Source organism: Echinococcus granulosus, assembly GCF_000524195.1.
Source record: "Echinococcus granulosus chromosome Unknown EG_S00020, whole genome shotgun sequence".
NCBI lineage: Eukaryota > Metazoa > Platyhelminthes > Cestoda > Cyclophyllidea > Taeniidae > Echinococcus > Echinococcus granulosus.
The window spans coordinates 334,026-349,347 of NW_020170400.1; the positions used below are offsets into that span (position 1 = coordinate 334,026).

A 15,322-nucleotide genomic window follows, 5' to 3' on the forward strand; every position below is an offset into this window, starting at 1 on the left:
GAACAAAGAAGAGGAAATTGGTGTGCACTTCACTGTCTTGAGTGGTTACTAAATATAATAGGGTCGAAATTTTGCCGTAAGGCATCTGTATCTTTTTTTTGATCGGTCAAAAATATTTTGTAAGTGAATGAATTTTTGCCTAACACAGGAAATGAAGCAAATAAGCGTAAATCACACAAAGATATTCTGCGACATTAACTTTCCAACTTTATAGATCGGTACTCTTGTTTGATCGCGATTCCTTTTTGACAAAATTTCCACATTCTTTACTGAACCTAACGGAAGCAAAACAATAATTTACTAAACAACATTAAAGTTTTGAGATGTAGCTATTTTTTGTAAAACATGCATCTAAGCGATTTACATCCTGCTAACTTGCTATACGAGACATACGACCGGTGGCGAACTGACCGATCCAGGACTACCCTTTTCTGAAACGGTGAATAGAAGCGGGTTTCCTTTTACTTCGGTGGAGAACAAACAAGGTGCGCTTGTAATGGACGTGCTTCAATCATTCCTACATCATGTACATTGAGGGAGGCGATAATAATTCGTGAAACATTATCCGTTACTTTTTCTTGCGAGGTGCGCACCAAATTTCGGGTTGATGTGAGGGGCAGTGAAAGATAAGCTGAAATAAACCGCGAACGCAGTGTAAGGAAGTGAGGCATGTATGCTTCCGCCTTCCTCTCCTTCTTTTTCTTAGTCGTGTCATGAAAAGTTTAGTGTCGTTGACAAGCCAGTGACAATGCCCTGGAGACTTTTAGTTGGAAACATGGGGAAATTGAATGGAAACGGAGCTTGAATTCCATAAAGCGGTGTGAGACGCATTGTAATAACCCAAGAAGCGCGGGTGCAAGTTAGAGGGAATGAACTTAGCGTGTCAGTGCTACTGTGAGATTGCCTCGGTCGTTGCTTGACATTTGCGCGCAACACTTCCCTTAGTAGCCTTTCGCAACCTTCTAGGCAATTCCTAGTCTTTTTAGTCTTCTTTCCACGCTTAATTTAATTTTTATGATTTTTGACTCCAAACAAATGAAATTCTTAATTCAACCAAGTGATTCCTTTTTGACTAACAAAAAACACACGCGAGGATGTATGTGTGAATGTCTGCCTTCCCCTTATTCCTGCTTTTTATTTTTTGCATCCGGTCAGTGCCTGATCGTTGATTTTTGGGTGAAAAAAAGGCTGTCGATACTGATGCCTCACTTTTTTTGTTATGCAGCCTGGATGAAAAGGTTATTCCGTGTTCCATCTCTCCTTCCACATTTTGTGGGCTTGCTTTTCCAGCGCTATGTATATTTCGCCCTTGGGATTCTTAAAAGTGGCAAATTGAGTCTTTTTCTTACGCTTTTTGGTTCCCTTTAAATTTTAGGAGACTATGGCATTCAATAAACTCAACGTCTTTCACTGGCATGTTACCGATGATCAGTCTTTCCCTTTTGTCAGCAGAACATTTCCAGAGCTTTCAAAACAGGTGAGTGGATAAAATTTCAAAGAATAATGGGTAATTTGCGTAAGATATTCAAGTCCAGGAGGGACTTTTAAGTTTCTGTGAGGAATAGACCACAACACGGAGGAGTGGGAACTTTCGCCGTATTTGAGAAAGCATTTTCAGTACAGCGTGATTTGTCGGTACAGCTATGGACCGTTAGGGTGGTCTACCTCGTTAGTAGTGTTGAATCACTGACCCTCATGTAATTTGTCTCCCTTTATCCTATTTTCGAGTCCAAATTAAAGCGCTGTAGTCGGATGTCGATACATGTAATAGCGCCTTTCCTTTCTAATGATCCCGTTCACTCGGCCCTGTTGATGAGATTCGGAAGACCATCTTTGTACCCATCTTGCATAACCTTTCTATAAGCTTTAATGCACGTCCATGATTGTGTTGTGCTCACCTTTTCCAAGGGCAGATTTGTCCGTCTCCTGTGCAATTATGTCAAGTTTGCGGGTCAACTAAATATTCACAGGATTTATTGCTCTACCCTGAACTAGGAACGAAATGACATGGCAGACATATGGCATTAAATTCCCCAAACGCCTGACTGCTGAGCGGGCGATCGTGACACTACTAAAACACATTGAGCTTGAAGTCTTTTTTGGATATGAGTAGACATTCACCAACCTCGCCTTCTTGTCTTTGTTCCAAAGGCACGCTGTTCCCATGCCTCCACGGCTATCGTTACCATATCGTCTTGGCTAACGGTAATGTGAGACAGCCGCTATTGAAAGGGCACGCTGGTCGCATACATCTTCAGTACCATATATCTATTCTTCCTGAGGAGAACAAAAGTCTCGGTTTCATTTAAATATGGATCTTACCTTAGACTGATGTCAAAATTCCTTAATTTCTTTGCTGTTATTTCATGCAAACACTAAAACCCGAATTTGGGAAAACTGATTTCTAGCTATGTGTTATTGGCCGTGACATGTAAATAATTTGCTTCAGTAGCTAGGCAAAATCACATGAAATGGGTATGTTTAGCTTGTAAACTAGATTGTGGAAAAAACAGAATCAGCCTGATTGAACCGATTGCCTATTTTGTCCTTTAATTACCTTTTTTGCTTAAAGCAACTTCCTTAATTTAAGGCTGTCAAAAATTTAGGTGGAGGCAGATGGAATGCTCACCGTGTAATAACTTTCAATCTTTCCGACCATTGTTCGCCAATTCGCAAAAATCACTTGTGGGATTTTTAGTTTCCGTTCTCCCACCAAATTGCCTGTGGTAGTAATGACAGCTGCTGCAGCTTGCTGGAAGTTAGAAGGACTCCGTACTTACTGCACCGGTACCTCTGTTCGTTTAAACTTATGAAATCTACCATAGGGCGTAAAGCTGACACCTTATAGTTCAGTGTTATGACGATTTTGACCCTCCTTTCTTTGCTTAAATTCATCTGCAGATCTTTAAATGAAACGACTAAGCTTGTCCTTATTTGAAAGTAAATCGTGGAAAATGGGGAAATTTTGCAAATTCTCGAGTCCCAATAGCATGGTTTTACAAGATAACCAATCATATTGTGTACTACTCAGTACTATTTATTATAACTAACGTAGCTCCAGATACTCCTGAATATTACCGACATTAGCGTCTTGAGGGATCGCGAAAGCCGTAGTTAAGTTGTCCCGAAATGAAAGCGGATTTACCATTAATGGAGTCCGGACAGTTAAGCGCATGTTGAAAACTGGGCAGTTGAAAGTGCTTTGAAACAAAGGGCTGGTAGGAATATGCAGCCTTCTACTCAATGTTGCTACGTGCACCACTCATACCTACATTTGATGCCTCTTTTGTCACAGTTAATTTTAAACATTGCAGTAAGTGTTCTCTAGTTAAGAATCCTTTGTTCTTCTTGTCTGATTATATTAACGATACCCATCCATTTTAACCCTTTTAATTGTCTAATTTTCTACTTTTGGCCTATTTAGAGCCCCTTTAGTTGCACTAAACACATTTCTATAATTAAAGCGTGTACAATTAAAGGTTTCCTAATTTCAGACATTCACTTAGCAGTCGAAATACGAATGGTTCTACGAGGCATAAGAATTTGGCTGACATGGTTTCACCCTTGTAGTCGTTGTCATGGGCAGTATTCCGAATTGCTTTCAGGATGTTTGTATGCTGTTAATACGCATATAAGTATCTTGATCGGATAACTGATCAGGCGTACGATTTTTGTCGAAAAATTGCTCCATAGTCACAACTTTATTGTTATGTTAACCTTTGCATTTTTTACATAGGCAGCCTATAATTCAAAGATGGTCTACACCCATGACGACGTACGGGAAATCGTCGAATTTGCACGGGTTCGCGGCATTCGTGTGATTCCGGAATTTGACATACCGGGTGAGGCATTATCACTGTCTTCTTTTCAATCCTTTGACTTTGATTCCTCGAATTGACAAGTACCCCAGGGCTGTAAAATCCAAATTGTCCTTTGGAACCTTCCGTAAAATGTTTTTTTTTTGCAATTGCTTCTAGGTGTAATCAAAGCCCACCTTAAAATTTATCTTGGAAGTCAATTTAATAAAATTGAGTGTATTACTTGGCTAATCATTGCAAAAGTTGGTCAAATGTATTTCATCTATTGGCTCCATCGACTTCTTGAAGTATTTGGAATACTCGTACCGTGATTTTTTAACTCAAACTATCAACAAATGACCACAGCTTCTGCATGTCTACTAGTTTTGTGTGCAAATTCAGCTCTTGACATATTTGATGTCAGGCTGTTTCAGCTACAAGTCGGCCATCCAGCCCAAGTTGTTTCACTGTTATGTTGTCACTGGTTTTTTTACAACAGAGCAGTAAGACTAATCATTTCCAATGCAAGATCCCCCACATCCAATGCATCCCTTTAAACTTTACCAATTTGCTTGTGACACACCGAAATGCCATACATTACCTTCAACTGGTGGAGAACACGCCCCACATTTTTTTGACACTGGGACTCAGATGGAAAAACTGGGCCGTTAAGCATTCTGATGTAATAATTGCCGGATAAGTATTTAAACTAGATCTTTGCGAGCTCCTTACAGCCAGCATTTGTATTGGTGTCAGAGAACTTGTGTCCTAACATGGTAGGTTTGCCTCTTGCTGAATGTTCATTTTTGAGTACTTTGTACTTCTGAGTGAATGCGATAAAAGTGGGAGCGATTTTTGAGGTGAAACCTAGGTTAGGCATTACATTCAAGAATTTAAACATGGATGAAATGACGATGGGGCTGTGCGAGAAAAAAAATATCGCAGGCCTCGACAAGCTTGAAACTGGGTCCGCATTAAATAGTCCAATCGAACTAAAAGATGAACATCCAAAAAGTTGCAGCTTTTCCCTACTCATCGCGGAAATTGTGCCTCCGAAAGGAGAAAGTGACAACTTCTTGTGCTTACTATTAAGGAATGTGTCAATGCTTATGGTAAAATGAAGTTTTCCACGGAATCCACTTTTGTCAATTTCGTCTACTTTTGTAGAGTAAACTCCCTTTTGAGTGTTACAATGCCTACGAAAAACCTTATACATGACATTTGTGCTTATTTGGGTAGTATTTATGTTATTTGAGAAACTGAGCGCATGCCATGGATGCTAGATCTTCCACAAGTTTTATCCCCACATACATTGGAAATGATGAAAACGGCGGCAAAAGTGCTGGGCGATCATGTCCTGATGTGCCTAAAATGTGGGCTGTTTCTGTAGATTGATATAAATGCCCAACTCTGGGATAAAATAGTCCACAAAACTTATGCATTAATTGGAACAAATCAAATAACTTAGTGTTATGTCATGCGCTGAGACGATAGAGAGACCTCCAGAGTGGATGGATAGAATGGGGATTGAGTTTAGCCTCCATTTCAACCGTTTAAATGTATGTATTTCAAAGGATTCAGCAACCCTTATTTTGGTAAGAAAATTAGCCTCATTTCAAGTTCTTGGAATCTCCAATCTGTGCCTTCCAAAAATTGCATTAATAGAAGGATGCTTTTAACAAATTTACTTTTAATCCTTAATAGGTCACACTAGATCGTGGTCACTCTCGCACCCAGAGATCTTTGCAAAGTGCTACGACATGGAGAACGAGTCGCCCTTCTATGGAGGTCTGGATCCGAGCAAAAATGAAACCCTGGAATTTCTTGCGGCCCTTTTCAAGGAAATTGTAGAACTCTTCCCAGATAGCACTCTTCACATGGGTTTCGATGAGGTCGAGTTCAACTGCTGGTTAGTGAGTGTGACAGAAAGGAGCTTTCTTCTAAGCAACAGTTTTGACATCCTTAATTGTCCTTGTAGGTCATCAAATCCCGCTATAAAGAAATTTATGCTGGACAACGGAATGGTTTCTCCGATAGACATTTTTAAGATATTTACCGTGAGGTATGTCATTCAGTCAAGACTTCATTTCCGACTGTATTTCATTTGACAGATCGAAATAGTAGCTTATTCCAACGCTTTTCAGGCTTTTGAATAGAATCCAGGAAGCAGCTAAACGTGTAACATTGACAGGTCAAAGACGATTCATCTTTTGGCAGGAGGTATTTGATAATGGTCTCAAGGTATGCCCCAGTCCTGTTTATTTCCAAAAATACACAACAGTTTTCGAAAAACCTACCGGGAGGGTGTTGATTTGTGTATAGGTGCCCAATAATTCACTAATTCACTTGTGGAAAGATTTGAACTCTATCCCTGGCTACTTTGGATTTCAAGCTATTGTCTCCAAAGGCTGGTACCTCGATTCTTATCTCAAGCCTTCCGAATGGATTGGATACTATGAGAATGAGATCTATCCATGTAAGTTTGTCCCAATGTGTATATTTCTACAAGTACAGCTAAAAAAATATTGAAAATCAGTGTCATAAAGTGCGTCGACAACTGTTATAAACTGGGGTGGCCATTTTATGACCTAGAGTTCCCACGTGCCAGTTTCTTGATCCTATCGAGGCCTTCAACCAGTGATAAGTGATAGATAAAGACATCACAACGGACGTCTTCATTGACCCACGTAATGAGCGCGCAATGTAGGTACGGTCAGTATGTGCATGGTGTATCTGGTGACTATAGGACAGACCCTGTCTGAGAACGGGTCTGCCTTTGAGTTGCCCCTCAGTGCTTTCATTTCCGCGTATGTATAGTAACTAACCTTCGAGTATTTAGAAGGAGTGGTAGAGTACATCCCTCCCGCACAAGGGCCAATCAGGCAGGACTTAGCAATAGCATGGCTCTCTATAATGTTTGGAAACTAGTAATCACTTGGGCCCCCTAAAAAACCCAGCAGAAACATATTTCCAGGGTTGCAGATGCCCCTAGCACAGGAAGTGTAGATCTGGCCGTTTTTAAATTGTAAATCTTTCCACTTTTTCGTAGCATCGCACTTCTATCCCGATGTAAATGCTAATTTTGAACCTAAAAACGTGATCGGTGGAGAGGCTTGCATGTGGATTGAATGGCAGTCGGAAGAAACTGTAATCCAACGAATATGGTAGGTCTATTCTAGAACAGTTGCTACTTAAATGTTATAAGTAGGCCCCGCTTGCCCTTACACGTGTGATTTTTCAGGCCTGTAACCAGTGCAATAGCAGAACGGCTTTGGTACTATAGGACGCCAAACCCGGATGAATTCGGTCCGCGTTTGGAAGAACAGCGTTGTCGCCTTCTTCGGTGAGTTAAAGCCCTCTTTAAATTGGTTAATGTTTGTCTTACTCTCTTGATGATTGGCTGCTTTAACGTAGACCACCTTCCAGCTCCTACTATGGAAAATTTTATTGTTTGTAATCGCTTAATATTGAATCTATTTGTAAGAATAGGAAATGCATCTATTGGGTAACTTCAATCCTGTCATAAATTTCACACACACATTTTAATTGACTTCTTGAAAGATTAGATTAAGTATATTTCTAGTCGATCATCAACAGTCGAGGCATGAGATTACATATACAGCCAAAAATCACGAGGTTTGACACTCCACATTACAGACGCGGCGTTCCGGTGGGCGTTGCCAGCGGTCCCGGTATGTGTCCATTGCCCTCAGGTCCCGACGGCGACATCTCTCCTTTCGATCTCATCAAAATCGGAGCGATTGGCACCATCACCAGCGGCGAATATATCCACCATCTGGAGATACGTAAAATTCTCCTCCTCATCTTCTGCGGCCTGGCACTCTTCACCGCTGGCTACTTCGCAGGACGCCAAGGTCTGGCAGCTCACCTTTCTCGTGTCTTGAAAACGCTCTCCACCAATAACTTTGGTATTACTCGTACCTCTAGACTTGCTCGATTTCGAACATATACATTTAATGCTCTTTTCATCTGTTTCTCGACGTTTATTGCTATTCTGCTTCTCGTCTCAAGTACCCCTCATACCAGTGGGCTAGTGGGTTCGAGTTCCCTTGGTTAGACGTCTGTTTGCCTCTACCAGATTTTCAATTTTTGCGCCACTGGTGGAGAACTGCTTTATTTATCTCCACTACTATTTTTAATTTTGTTACCCCTTGCAGTTGGGATTTACTGCTGAGTTACTTGCCCATAGCATATCTCCTTACCGCCCCATGCTGTCTGCGCCCCTTTGAAATATATGCATGCAAAGAACCTTTTCATCTATCGGTATTGGGATGAGCTAATGGTTATTTGAGCGGGATATTTACTTTATCTCCAGCGCTTGTAGTTACGGGGAGCGCTCGAGACTTCCTACATTACACTGTAAAAGGGACACTGCCTTGATGGCGCTACAGGCACATCTGTTGCGAACCATTCCATGCACCGTTCAAGATGCCGCGCATCAGCATTGATGCATGCACGTACCAGTATGTGGGGTAAAGCTTCTTGTGAACAGGGACTAAAGAATTGAACCCACAGGAGGCGCCAAGAACGGCATTAATGCTGCAAATGACCCAAGCATGATCATGTACACCTAGTCCGTGGATTCAAAGCCGACTGTTAGACAGCAAAGGCTACGAATCTTCCAGTTCGCGAATACCTGGAGGCGCACTCCGGGTACTAAGACCGCTACTCACTCTTGGCAGGCCTGTGGCAGACTATCCTCCGCCGGGACTGCTCTCCATATAGTGACAGTGATGTAATCAGAACTGATGTTGAGAAATGGCGTCTTAATTCCTTTTCCCCCACAAAACCGAAGGTGCCGATTTAAATTAAAAACCTTTCGCGTGTTCTGAGGGAGCTATTAGTCCTTTGCACGCTCATTCGAAGTAGACGTTTGCCTCCTCAGTTTCGCCGAATTTGGATTTAGGATTTGAAACTGCTCTACGGTCTAGTTTCAACAATCACCCATCTGGTTTAGTAATTCTTCGGGAGCTAGGGTAATTTTCGCGTCCCAACCCCTTTTGCATTCCATGATCATTTCAAGATTAGCCACATATCGTAAGTAACGCAGATCAGCCCAACCTACTTGTTAGTCACTAGGCCACCGACAGATATCTATTCAGCCCGACTGGTGAAAAGTAGGGAACGGAAAGATTAAACGCGGCCCTCAAGAATCCTCTTGATGAAAACAACCCACCAAATAATGGACGACAGTTGTCCAGTAGGAGGTCGAGCCATTACATCAATTGGAAATAACCCCCCCCCCCCCTCCAGTGACGCAAACTTCACGAACAATAGGACGGGCGTAGGATGCGACATACTTTGAGATAAACCAACTTGTTAATTGATAGCGTAATCCAGTGCAAGCCGTTCCGTCACGATATCCCGGCAGACTCCACATGGGTAATTTGAATCTTGCTTCGCAATCCTGTATGAGAACCCAACCAACAGACTCCCCTCCTATCTAATCAATTATTCCAGTGAAAATATCAACAAAAATGAGACCTGCAAAGATCGTCAAAGCGAATAAATTTGCTTTAATCCTTGAGTTCATAGATAATGAGTTATTAAGGCCCGTCAGATGGTCTGAGGCACCAATTCCGAACTGATTCTTGGTTGTCAAGATATTCAACCACCGGAAATTCCCAATATTTTCTTATAATACATAAAAACACGACTACCTTAAATTCCAAAGGTAACATTTGCAGGACGACGGCGAGTGTTGTGACCAAAAGTGCTAAGGAACTTTCCGAATAAAAAAACATGCCAAAAACAAGAACAGTGAAATATGCCGCCAGGAGAGTCCATCGCAAAATCTCCTCCTGTGACTACAAATATTGGGAAGATCTGTTATAACGTAATAAAGCTCCCTTCAGATCACAAAAAACAGCGAATGCAATGCAAAGTGACAGTAAAAAACCTCCCACGGAGCTCACCCGCTTTTAACAAAAAAGGCCGTCTTGTTGGTCACTCGGTAGACTCATTCAATTTCCTAATCATAAGTAAAAATCAAGCGACTGTAAACTTCACTCCGAATTATGGACAAGAGAAATGCACAGTCAAATTCCGTCGGATAAAATATGAAAAAAATCCATCTCCGAGGGTTGGTGAAAGGCATACAAACTCAGCAACCGAGCATCATTGGAGACGAGAACGAAGAGAGCATCCCTCAGCGACGGACAACGCCACCATCGCTGAGTTCCTACGTTGATAACTGGAGACCTAAGCTTATTCAGGCAAACAAGCTATGACAGTCTCACGCAAATACAAACCTACTGCTCACTGCATAAGCGAGGGAACATCCAAAACGAATGATCAAAAAAGACCTCCCATCAACTTGTGTAAATCTGCACCCCATCTGAAGGCTAAAAACCATTTAAACAGTTCGATGCAAACGGTTGTCACAAAGACATAAGGTTTTCAATTACCAAAGTAGCTTTAAAAAATCAAATTGTAGGCTTGTTCACTCAACGTTAGAAAGGCCAACAAGCCTCTTAAGCATACATGAAGAGAAACCGGATGCGGGGAAATCAATCTGAACCAAGACTCTATAATGCAACGGCAAAAAGAGGTCGAATTTGAAACACCAAGTAAAAGGCATAAAACAGAAATAACAACACAACAACCGCGTCAAACCAGGGAGAAGAGCAACATCCTAGTACAAATAGACACTTTACTTATGCAATTAATTCGTACGGAAGGGGTTGGAGAGTAACAACTGGCTGGGCACGCGTACGCACAAGATGCGCAGGGCGGGGTCCCACGGGTTCACGCTTAAGGCTGTAATGAACACCTTTCTCCTTCGCCAACTTCCGCTTTTCATCATTTTCCTTCACTCGCTTAAGGAACTCAAGCCGGCACTTGCTGGGGCGAACATGCTCAATGCGCACATTGATGCGCTTAGCAATGATACGATTCCTAAGCGCCATTCAGCTTAAGTGAAAAACATACCCAACGCGCTTATTAACGATCACGCCAACGGCATGCTTGGTAACGTTGAAAACGCGACCCGTCTTCCCATGATAGCTCTTGTGGGGCATACCCTTTTGAACACCACCATCACCAACAATGTCTACGATATCTCCACGCCTGTAGACGCGCATGTAAACGCTCGTGGGCAGGGTTCCATGTTTTCTGAACTTCCTAGCAAACATGTACCGCGTACCGCGGCGATAACCTTTTGTGTTCGTCATCTATTTAGTAAAAAGAAGTGTGAAACGCAAAATCAGCGTGCCCCTACCCTTTGAGGAGTGCGCGAACTATGCCTAGGAAAAATAAAAACAAATGAGTAAATAAAATACTATTGTGAGTTGCTTCCTTTGCAACTATAATTGAGACATTAAAAATGCAAAATCAAAATTTTGTTAATAAATCGTTATAACATTGGCAAGATTATATGTTTTTGTAATAAGTATTGGCGTCGACATTTATTGCACTTTGTCACCGAAATAATTTTACGCTGCCAACCTACACTTTGTAGGTTTAAGTCACTGTGTGTCTTTACTACGTACAAATACTTATAGTCCACATCATAGTAGTCTTTAAAGTAATGTGAATTAAAGCGAAAATTTTTATTAAATGCATGATTTGGCAAGTAAGTATAACCATATAAATTTTTTTGACGAAAGAAGATGAATGGCTTAAGAAGACTACATATTTTAGCATACACTACTGTCATGGTCCATGGGTCGGCTCACCCGGCGAAGGTACAATAGTAAAGCACCTTGATAGTTCTTTTATCAAAACCGAAATCCAAACTAACAGCCAACATCTTGCTTAAGCCATGATTGCATGATGTGTCACGAAGTACTTAACGAGTGCACTTAAAATGGGTTAATAAATATTGGATTTCCGTCTCCGCACCGCACCCTTTCCCTCCGCCCCAAAAGAGCCTGTACACAATGATATGCAAAGCCCGTGTAAAAGCTGTAGTATTTGCGATTTATTTAGTTTACTGTCAGGCTTTAACGTCACAAAATGACTGCTTTATATGAAAACAACTGCTACAACGGGAGGGTCCAGGTGGCAGGATTGTTAGGCCCCACTCAATGCTGGCATTTATGTAATACGATAGTGGTTTATCCCTCGGTACTGGTGAGGCGCCGCTTTTGTACCTTGAATTAGCCTTTTTGTACCTCGCTGGGTGGGCTGGCCTTTTGAACCATGCCAATAGCCCACGCACCTTCTCTGCGCTGAATATATATTCTGCCCGAGTATGGTGTCTTCTTTCGCCTTCAGGGAGTCTCCGGATGCTACATTTATACAAACTGCATTTTTCTAAAAATCGAAAAAAATTAGCCTAATTACTACGACAAAATGGGTAATCATAATATATGAGCCTGGCTACGGTACAGTACGATGGGATATAAATAGCGCGAGGAACTTTAGCTCTTATCTAGATTTCAGTGAATATCATAAGAACTCTAAAAAAATATTTTTTGTAAGGAACAAAAATTATTATTTTTTTGGTCCATTTTGATCCTCCGTTTATTGAGTAATGGATTTGTTCATCGAGATGCGGCATTTGACATATGAAATGCACAATTTGCTAGAAGTGGACTGCTAATAGGAGGCAAAAATCAGCCGGAAACCTTTTTTAATGTAGATTACAAGGAAGGACGAACCGCAAATTGCAAAAAACAACTATAAATCGTTGCCGAACTGGATGGCTAATGATTCATTCCTGCCTCATTATTTCATGACTGCAATAGTCAGTCTGTTATTGGTTCTAAAGTCCAAGTGACTATCTACAAAGGGCGCCAAAGGTGTCACGCACCGCAGTAATTACCCATTTTTGAAGTGCTCATATGAATTCGCAGAATCTTTTGTTATGTCATACCATATAAGTGTGGCGACCGAGACTCCCTGAAGACGAAAGAAGCCAAAATACCTAAGCAAAACATAGATGCGGCGCAGAGAAGGGGTTTGGGCTATTGGGATGGCCCGAATGGCCAGCCCACCCAGCGAGGTACAGGAGGGCTAATTCAAAGTACAAAAGTAGCGCCTCACCAATACCAAGAGCTAGATCACCATTGTTTCACATAAGGCTTAATGGTAATGTCTATACTGTCCTCCTATCACCTTATGCCAATCATAATCCCTTATTAATACTGGATGGCAATATTAAGGATTTATGAGGCTAAAAAGTGTATAAGCGTTCTTAAATGTACTAAAGGGTGTGCTTTAGACCCAACAAAAAATGTTTCAAATTTCGCAAATAGATTCTGACGATTGGTGGTCAAAGTGAATGAGCTAGATTCTAGGGTAACACCAATATCATTAAAAACACTAACAGCACGTTCAAGATGATACAGTGTATATAAAGGTTTTGAATCATTGTGCCTATCTATTATTAGCTGAACTAAATGCCTTTTTCAGCCTAATACTTTCTCGTTAAATAAAAAGTTGTAAGGCACAAAAATTGTTTTAATTATCCAAATTCCAACAGTGCGACTTACTTCTTCAGGTTCCTTCGAGGGATGTCTGCGACTGACCAGGTTCGGAGTCTCCTGGATGAGCTGATGGGAGCCGCCAGAGATGGTAAGAATTAACTAGATACGCTATTTTTTGCTAAATCTGCCCTTCTTTCATTAAATATGTGAGGGTTCATGCTAAGTGGAACTAAGGCAAGGCGTAGAATTCATCGACTGTTATCATTCTCTTACTTTTAAGGTGATGCCATGAAAGTTGTTATTCGGTTGACTTCCAAGTCATGTAAGTAAATGCCGACTAGGGTGTGAAAGTAAATTTCTGCCTGTTTTCTTAACCTTTCCTTAATTCAACCCGGTAAACAGGAGGCGAGAAACATATTGAATTCGACGATCCTCGGGTTTGTAAGAGCTTCCTCCTCGACTGCTGTCCACACGAGATTTTGGCGGGAACAGTACGTCATCATTTTGCCCCTTAACCTCAAGTCTAGAGAATGGATCTGGGCGAATGCCCCTACTCCCACGAAGTCGGGCTCAAATCGGATTATCGTCGGGAAGCTGCAAAAAGGCCCTACTACTACGAGATAGACGTGAGTTAGTTTTCATTCCCCAAACATTTTTACAGGCTTTGCGACACCTAGAGGCTTTTATCGCCGAGAGCAACCGTCGAACTGAGCACGCCAAAGCTAAATTAAAGGAGACACAGGAGGAGTTGACCGAAGAGGCTGCTGTGCAGGTTGAGAAAATCAACAAACTCAGTGAGGAGATTGGTACAACGTTGGCAAAGGCGGAGCAAAAGGGACATGAAGGTCATGTGGAAGAGTCTCTCGAGCTGATGAAACGCGTGGAAGAATTAAACGCCGAAAAGGCCAAACACGAGGCGGATTTAAGGAACGCCATCCCGGTCAGCACCTATCAGCAGCAGAAACTGCGTGTTTGTGACGTCTGCTCAGCGTACCTCGGTGTACATGACAATGATAGACGTCTGGCGGATCATTTTGGTGGCAAGTTGCATCTGGGCTTTATAACAATCCGAGAGAAACTAGAGGCGTTGAGGAAGTACGTGGAGGAGAACGATTTGGTTCGAAAGCAGCGTGAAGATGCCTCGTTACCACGAAGGGAACCGAGGCGAGACAGTCGAGATAGAGAGAGGGAGCGAGACCGTAGTCGAGATTGGGATCGCGATAGAGAGCGAAGCCGGGAGCGCAGGCGACGACGCAGCCGCTCCAGAAGCCACTCCCGCAGCCGTCGACACGATAGACATCATAGATCTAATGGTAGTAGGCGCCACCGGGATGATAGTCGGGAGAGAAGACATCGGCAAAAGAGTTCGCGGGCTTATGACGATTAGGTGCTGTCATTGGTGTGGGTGTTTGTGGCACTTTTTGAGTAATTGTTTCTCTGTACATAAACACCGATATCGATTTATATGTAATTTATATTGAATCAATACAAGTGCCATTGTTTTTTCCTTTTCTGAGTTGGTGTTATCGTAGTTTCGTCATATATTTTTTCTCTATGTATTTGCGCACTTAGTTTGACTTATTGTTTTTTTTTCTTTCTGGGTCGTGTTTGTTGCTTTGCATGAACTCGCAGAGGTTGTTTCTGCTGCGGAATCTAGATGAATGGATAAGCACCACTTGGTCTATTTAACAGGAATAGCTGTGCAGTGTAGTGTAAGTCCACTGGTTACGCTACCAGGCTTTCCGCCGCACCTTCCTTGCAAGAATGACTATTTTAAGCTAGGGGAATATTGTTTCCTTGTTAAGCATAAGCACTGCTCAGTGCTCCCTAGTTCCTTTTTCCACGATCTTACTTAGTGCTCCAACGCCTCTTGGACATATCCACTCTATCAATTCTTTGGACTCATGTTTTGAAGGGAGCAGACTCCTGTCCACCTATTTTAAGGTATTTACTGATTGTCAAAAATAGATAGCAAAAGCTAGACTATCATCTTCTGGTAAATTGGGCTAATCTGGGTCCTTTTTTTTCCGGTGCCACCTACAAGATGGGATTTTTCAACGCTGCTGTATCCTTTGCCCGTGCTATTGCGCGGCGTTCCAGCAGATCGTGAGGGATCCGCGAAAAAACAGAAAT

The 15,322-nt window shown here is 42.0% G+C and overlaps 3 protein-coding genes across 3 annotated transcripts in view; 2 read left to right on the forward strand and 1 right to left on the reverse strand. All coding sequences in view use genetic code 11, as the record gives it.

The window, feature by feature from the left end:
- Window positions 1-7,875, forward strand: part of EGR_03689 (Beta-hexosaminidase subunit alpha) — a gene marked incomplete at both ends in the record, with an annotated part of 34,695 nt that extends 26,820 nt beyond the window's left edge. The window contains 8 exons of the mRNA XM_024492938.1: window positions 1,376-1,477; window positions 3,737-3,842; window positions 5,502-5,859; window positions 5,942-6,038; window positions 6,120-6,273; window positions 6,847-6,961; window positions 7,039-7,140; window positions 7,455-7,875. Coding sequence (XP_024352595.1) covers window positions 1,376-1,477; window positions 3,737-3,842; window positions 5,502-5,859; window positions 5,942-6,038; window positions 6,120-6,273; window positions 6,847-6,961; window positions 7,039-7,140; window positions 7,455-7,875 — 1,455 coding nt within the window. The remainder of the gene's footprint in view (window positions 1-1,375; window positions 1,478-3,736; window positions 3,843-5,501; window positions 5,860-5,941; window positions 6,039-6,119; window positions 6,274-6,846; window positions 6,962-7,038; window positions 7,141-7,454) is intronic.
- A 328-nt stretch (window positions 7,876-8,203) lies between these two features.
- On the reverse strand, window positions 8,204-10,990 carry EGR_03690 (60S ribosomal protein L21; the record flags this gene model as incomplete). The annotated part of the gene is made up of 4 exons (XM_024492939.1): window positions 8,204-8,313; window positions 9,922-10,019; window positions 10,494-10,715; window positions 10,749-10,990. 4 exons carry the CDS (start codon window positions 10,988-10,990, stop codon window positions 8,204-8,206), a joined length of 672 nt encoding a protein of 223 aa, XP_024352596.1.
- Window positions 10,991-13,719: 2,729 nt separating this feature from the next.
- Window positions 13,720-14,576, forward strand: EGR_03691 (Putative RNA-binding protein Luc7-like protein; the record flags this gene model as incomplete). Its single annotated transcript, XM_024492940.1, has 2 exons — window positions 13,720-13,815; window positions 13,851-14,576. The coding sequence occupies 2 exons, from the start codon at window positions 13,720-13,722 to the stop codon at window positions 14,574-14,576; spliced, it is 822 nt and encodes a 273-aa protein (XP_024352597.1).
- Between the last annotated feature and the right edge of the window lie 746 nt (window positions 14,577-15,322).